Here is a 6581-nt window from a genome sequence, read left to right as displayed (position 1 = left end):
GTATCATAATAGCGGTTTCAAGTTTAAATTAAACTATCTATTGAGGATGAATTTGAATTACGTACGAGAGTATTAAAATATAAAATAAATAACGAAATATATATATGTTTATGGATCACTACTACTACGTACTGCCATTGGGCTTTCCCTAATTGTTAATATCAAATTCGAGCACCATTACAATTGGTCATCTTTATGAAAACTGATACCGCAAAGATTCTCCCACTTTCAAAACTTACGACATGCAAAGACACGGCCCCATTCTCTTTGCCTATATAACAGCCCCATCTTCTTCTCAAACTCTTCGTGTACAAAAGCATTATATAATCTCTTTTCTTCTCAATTAATTCCTTCAGCCTCCGTTATCTGCGCGCATCTTCATTTGTTTTTCTTTTGATCATGGCTAAGGTTCCCATGATCAACACCCTTCTCCTTATGATCAGGTTCGTTCTTGTCTTTCCCTTATTATCTTCTATATATGTCATCGTCCTCTCTTTACGTAGAACTGGTCGCAGTTTAAGGGTTCTTTAGTCTCATATATTCATATGATAACCACATAGAACATCTTTTTATTCTGGTTTTGTTTTTGCACGTACGCTTCATTTTGTGTTACAGTCGGAGATCATATTCAGTTGGAGCGGAGAATGCAAGTCATGTACAGCCAGTAATGACAGCGATGAGGAATGCAGCCGAGTCTGGCAGTGCTGTGGCCACGGAGCAGACGAAAGATCAGATCTTTTGGATGAGACATCCAAAAAGTGGCAACTGGATTCCAGAGACTCACTTTGATGAGATTGATGTTGCGGAGTTGAGGGAAAAGCTTCTTCCCAAAAAGAAGAAACCATGAAGTTTTTCCAAAAAATGGATCATTTCGAGTACGCTTTACTTGATTTACTGGGGACAGATTCTATTAGAATCTCACGTATAATTCAACGTAATAGTCCTTGGCGTGCAATATTTCCTTTTGTATTTTGTAAAATTGCCTGTATACGTAGACAGTTTCTCATGCCATGTACCCGCAGAGTGGATATAAATTGCTTTGCTTTCTTCAATAATTTTCGATTCCCTGCTCCGAAGGAGCTGAATTGCCACAAGGTTTGGCATTCTAATTACCAGTGAACTATATTAAATTGTAATGTTATCATGCTTTCAATGAATGAATGGCTCAAATTAACATGCTCTCTTATAAACCAAAAAAAGAAGAGCTGAAAAAGCACTGAAAATTATATAATTGGCCTGTCCAGCAACTTTATGAATCCGAGGAAATAAAAAAGTTTGAAAAACCATGGCATGCATGCTGCCTACTGAGCGGCTAATCCGAGTTTTGTTGATCAGAATCAAATTTGAAAAGAGGGTAGCAAGCGAGCCAATACTAGGGCAGGATTTGCACAACCAATTATACTCATATTATTCAAAAGATCACGGTCGATCGTATAAATCTTACAGGTTCCATCCACCATGATTGAACTCGATATGATTTCAGAATTAAAAAAAGATGAATTGATCAATATTTAAAACATCATTGCAATATCACACGGATGCATTTAATTTGTTGGTAATTCTACTTTTTTGTTCGAGTAGTGCATGCAAGCATCAACTAACCTGATCTTAAGCCTAGCTAGGCTCCAGCATAAAAAAAGAACCAAATAAATGACTACAATAAAAGTAATCATATAGGACCATTGCCAGACCGGCCCCTAAAGAAAATAAATTAGGGTTCACATGACCCTGATGCACACAGGCTTGCATGCATATGTGCACTTGACCAGTCCAATTACCTGTGATTACAAAGACAATAAGTACTTGTGACTACAAAGCTAGCTAGAGATCAGCTGGAAATGAAAAAATGACACCATACTATCGGAGAGTCGCTATTTGCCCACTCCTCTTCTTAGATATCTCCCCAAACTTTTCTGTACGCGCGTTCAATCATGCGAGGCTAATTGGCTGAATTGAAGTCCTGATCATATTCTATTGCTGAAGCTCCAGTCACAAAGCATGCATGAACAGATCACAGCCCGCGGTCAAGGCGATGGAGGTTGCATCCCATTGACTAGCTAGCTAGAAGCACAAACACTAGGATTAAAACATATTAATTTGGAGATATTGTACGAACTGCCAATTCCACATATCGTATGTCATACCAATAGTATTATATATACAGCTCATGCGACAGAAAAAGTATATATATATATAATTTCTAGTAATAGCTCACCATTCTTCTTTAAAGTAGCCTTTTCCCATTAAAAGTTCTTCCAAATTAATTAATTAAGCAATGTGGGAATTGCCTTTTCCTTCCTGGCCTCCCACTTTACTCTGTTGCCTTATGTTTCCGATAAGACCAGAGGACAACATAAGCAAAACCGCGGGCTGTACCCTGCGTTCATACATGAACGTCGAATATATAGAAAAAGAATACAGCTTAATTTATTAATTATTGGGTGTACGTACGTACGTAGGTCGATATTGGTACGACGTACTCTCGTGCGTGCTGAATGCATCCTCTATATCTATAATGGACAACCGACTAGACTGCGTATATAGATGCTTTCCTTCAACTTCAAGACATGGATCATTACTATTCTTTTTTTCAGGCCTAGATTGTTTGTACAGATGAGATGCTAAAAAATTTGTAAATAGTAATAATTAGATAATTTGTGAATAATAAAAAAATAATTTCAGTTAAATTTTTTATAAGATTTTGGAAAATAAGAAAAAAAAAGTTGAATATAAAAATTTTAAAGTTAAAAAAGAATTAAATATAATTTTTGTTATGAGATTCGAAAAAATTGAATTATTTTTTATGTTTTGTTTGGAAGTTTAGAAAAGTTGTAATGATTAGTTAGTGATTATTAGATAACTACCTAATCATTACTTTAAAAGATTTGTGGAACCAAAACGTACAAGTCTTGGAAGAAAATCAAATTTAAAAACCAAAGTAGGGCATATTTTTTAATAACAAAAAACTGGCAAGAGATCATAGATTCTCATTATTTTCTTAGGGGCATCAATTCATTTTTGTGGGTCGTGTTAAGTCACATTCAACTATATGGGTCAACACAAACTTGATATGTTGAGCTAAACGGGTTAGATCTTCAAATTTTAACACAATTTATTTAAACAACGGGTCATCATGTCGTCGTGTCACTCGTTTTGACTTGTTTAATAATTAATTATAAATTGATCAATATGACATGACCCATTTCATGTCCTCTTTGTATTAAATTCATGAGTCATGTCACATATTGTCATGTATTTTAATTCCCTATCAATTAATTATGCTTTTCCATAATCTTGGCGACCAAGTTGGTCACATATTCTCGACAACTTCAAGAATTTTTTTGGCTAGTGTTTGCTTTGAATCCTGATCTTTATGAAAACAAATAACGCTTCTTAAAGTTAATTTTTTTTTTTTTTATTTAGAAAGATAAAAATATATTGAAATCATTGTTTATAAGTTTCTATTTTATAGATCATCCCTCAACACAATCTTGAAAAAAAACAACATCACTCATATGATATCCGGTATATTATATGTTTCTAGTTCTGGTGAAATAAAGAAGGTCAATAACTCTTTCGATATTATTGGTCAACAATTAGACCATATTTATAGGATGAACTTGTCCTTTAGAAATATCATAATCAAGGAAAAGAATTTTTCTTAAGAGTAATTTAATTTTCTTAATAGAGAACAATATCATTTATTTTGAACAATAAAAAAAGATAATTTCTTGTGATGATTTCCATAAACGAAAAAAAGTATTTCTGGTACTGTTTATCAATAGATAAGGACATCATCAATGCAAACAATGGTAAAGTGACTGAATGAATTGAAAATGTCATTCATAATATTTTAGAATTTATTGGACGCATTAATCTTAAGACCAAAGACATAAAATTCAAATCGTAATGTCCAAATGAAGTATTGAGAGCAGTTATATATATATATATATATATATATATATATGAAAAATTCTAAACATAAGCCTCACACCCTGCACACTCATTTAAAAATATGTCATTTTACTTTTTTACCCACATAATGAAAATGATTCTAAACATGTTTGTAAGTAAAATAGGATAAAAAAGTAAAATGATATATTTTTAAATGGGTGTGCAGGGTGTTAGGCTTATGGGTAGCACTGATCTATATATATATATATATATATATATATATAGTATAACTAGTTAGGACAGTTAAATAAGAAAGAAGATTTGGAATTGGGTAAATTTAAAGAACATATATATATGCCAAATATAAAGAATTCAAGAATATATATATATATATATATATATATATATAAAGAGAGGGTATATATGCCATATATATAATTATCCTAATTCAGATCTCGCCGTACGTCTTAATAGTTATAATCATGTATATAGTTTAGAGTATCATTAATGCTTTATTAATAATTTCATTGCAATTTAACCCCAAAAAATCACTATAATTATTAACTAAGTACTTGTACAGTGAAATGGTACTGAATTCGAAACATTTACTTAGAAATAATGATTGGGGGGCTTAATTAGGAATTCCACCGGCAAAATTATATTAGAAATTATAGAGAATCCTAATTTCATCGATAAATTCCTTCTTCTAATTATAATATTGGGGTGATTTTGCGGCCATTAATCATATCAGACAAACATAAGCGTGCTGATCTAATGACTGTGATGTAATCAAGTGAAATAGCTCGGAAAAAGCAAGAGAGAGAGAGAGAGAGATAAGACCATGCAAGAATAGAGCCAAAAGCAATGAGAGAGAGACTCATTAAAAGGAATAAATCCTCTAAACTTATCACTACTACTGCCATTAATGGGGTTTCCCCAATTCAAGATGTTAATATCAAATTCGAGCATCACTACAATAAAAACCGAAACCACAAAAGATTCTCCCACTTTCATTAACTTGCAACAAAGACCAACCCGGCCCCATGCATTCTCTTTGCCTAAGAGCCCCTTCTTCTTCTGAATCTCTTCGCGTACAAGTATACCATTATATATCTTCCAAAATCCTCTTCTCTTTTCAATTAATTTCTTCCACCTCTGTTATCTGCGTGCATCTCCATTTGTTTTTCTTTTGATCATGGCTAAGGCTCCCGTCAAGATCAGTACCCTTCTCCTTATGAGGTTAGTGCATGCTTGTTTTTCCCTTATAATAATCTTCTATCATCTTTCGTCCTTATTTTTTTTTACACAGTACTGATAGCAGTCTAAAGGATTCTTTATTCTTGATATATACGTGTGCTAACGACATGGAAACTTTATTTATTTATTTCTGGTTGTGTCTTTCCTTCATTTTGTGCTACAGTAGTCGGAGATCATATTCAGTGGCAGTGGAGAATGCAAGAGTACATGAGCCAGTAGTGACAACGATGAGGAAGGCAGCCGAGTCTGGAAGTGCGGTGGCCGCGGAGCAGACGAAGGAGATCTTTTGGATGAGAGATCCAAAAAGTGGCAATTGGATTCCAGAAAGTCACTTTGATGATATTGATGTTGCGGAGCTGAGGGAAAAGCTTCTTCCCAGGCCAAAAGAAGAAACCCTGAAGTAGTTTTTTTTCCAAAAAGTGGATCCTTTCGACGCTTTACTTGAGACCCTATTAGGTTTTCACGTCTAATTCAACTTAATAGTTATTGCATGGCGTCTAATATATATCCTTTTGTACTTTGCAAAATTGCCTGTAAATAGACAGTTTCTCATGCCATATATGTAGCCACAGATCAGTGGATAATTGCTATGCTTTCTTCTATCTCCAGATCAGGATCAGTTGAATTGCCACAAGGTTTGGCATTCTAATTACCAATGAAATATAGTTAATTATAATCCTTAGCATGTTTCCCATGAATGAATGGCTCTTAACATGCTCTCTTCTGAGGATGAGCCCAAAGAACAAAAAAAAAAAAAAAACAAATGCTGAAGAAGCCCTGAAAATTATTGGCCTGTCCTGCAACTTTATGAATCCGAGTTTAATTTGTTGATCAGCATTAAATATTTTGCTAAAAAAGAGGGTAGCAAGCAAGCCAATTAGTGTAATGGCCCCGCTATAAGAAAAATAAGCATTTGTGACGATTTATTTACGACGATAATAACTATTTACGATGAAAACAAATTACTTTTAATAAAAAATAATAATTTCTCATAAAAAATAATTGATTATAAATAAATAATTTTCTTGTAGTCTCCAATATTCTCTCAACAAAACCCAATACATAAAACGAAAGATCACGAGCCTAGCTAAAAGACTCAACAGGTTCCATCCAAGACGCATATTTAGATGCTGAAGCTGAAGGAATCCCAAAAGTTGGTCTCTCCATATACTGTCCCAAATCCAAGGAAAGTTTTGAAAACCCAAGGCCTGCTGAATAGCTTGTTCGAGCAGGCAACAGAACACTACTACTCCTCAATGCAAACTTTAAGCAATAGGGCAGGATTGCACAGCTAGTTCCATTATCCATACCCCACCAATTATACCTATGCAGGCATATATTATATTATTCTCCCAACAGAAGGGACTCCCAAGAATATGGTCGTATAGATTTTTCAGATTTCATTCACCATGATTGAATTCCATATGTTT

At 33.8% G+C, this 6581-nt stretch overlaps 2 protein-coding genes across 2 annotated transcripts; both read left to right on the top strand.

The window, feature by feature from the left end:
- The first annotated feature begins 315 nt into the window (after nt 1-315).
- On the top strand, nt 316-1180 carry LOC108982872 (protein SENESCENCE-ASSOCIATED GENE 21, mitochondrial-like). Its single transcript, XM_018954343.2, has 2 exons — nt 316-443; nt 616-1180. The coding sequence occupies exons 1-2, from the start codon at nt 400-402 to the stop codon at nt 845-847; spliced, it is 276 nt and encodes a 91-aa protein (XP_018809888.1). The 5' UTR covers nt 316-399; the 3' UTR covers nt 848-1180.
- A 3755-nt stretch (nt 1181-4935) lies between these two features.
- On the top strand, nt 4936-5745 carry LOC118343657. The gene is made up of 2 exons (XM_018954340.2): nt 4936-5133; nt 5315-5745. The coding sequence occupies exons 1-2, from the start codon at nt 5090-5092 to the stop codon at nt 5553-5555; spliced, it is 285 nt and encodes a 94-aa protein (XP_018809885.2). The 5' UTR covers nt 4936-5089; the 3' UTR covers nt 5556-5745.
- The last annotated feature ends 836 nt before the right edge of the window (nt 5746-6581 follow it).

This window comes from Juglans regia, chromosome 7 (genome assembly GCF_001411555.2).
Source record: "Juglans regia cultivar Chandler chromosome 7, Walnut 2.0, whole genome shotgun sequence".
NCBI lineage: Eukaryota > Viridiplantae > Streptophyta > Magnoliopsida > Fagales > Juglandaceae > Juglans > Juglans regia.
Note: the sequence above shows the minus strand (reverse complement) of the source record. Positions and strands in the feature narration are given on the sequence as shown.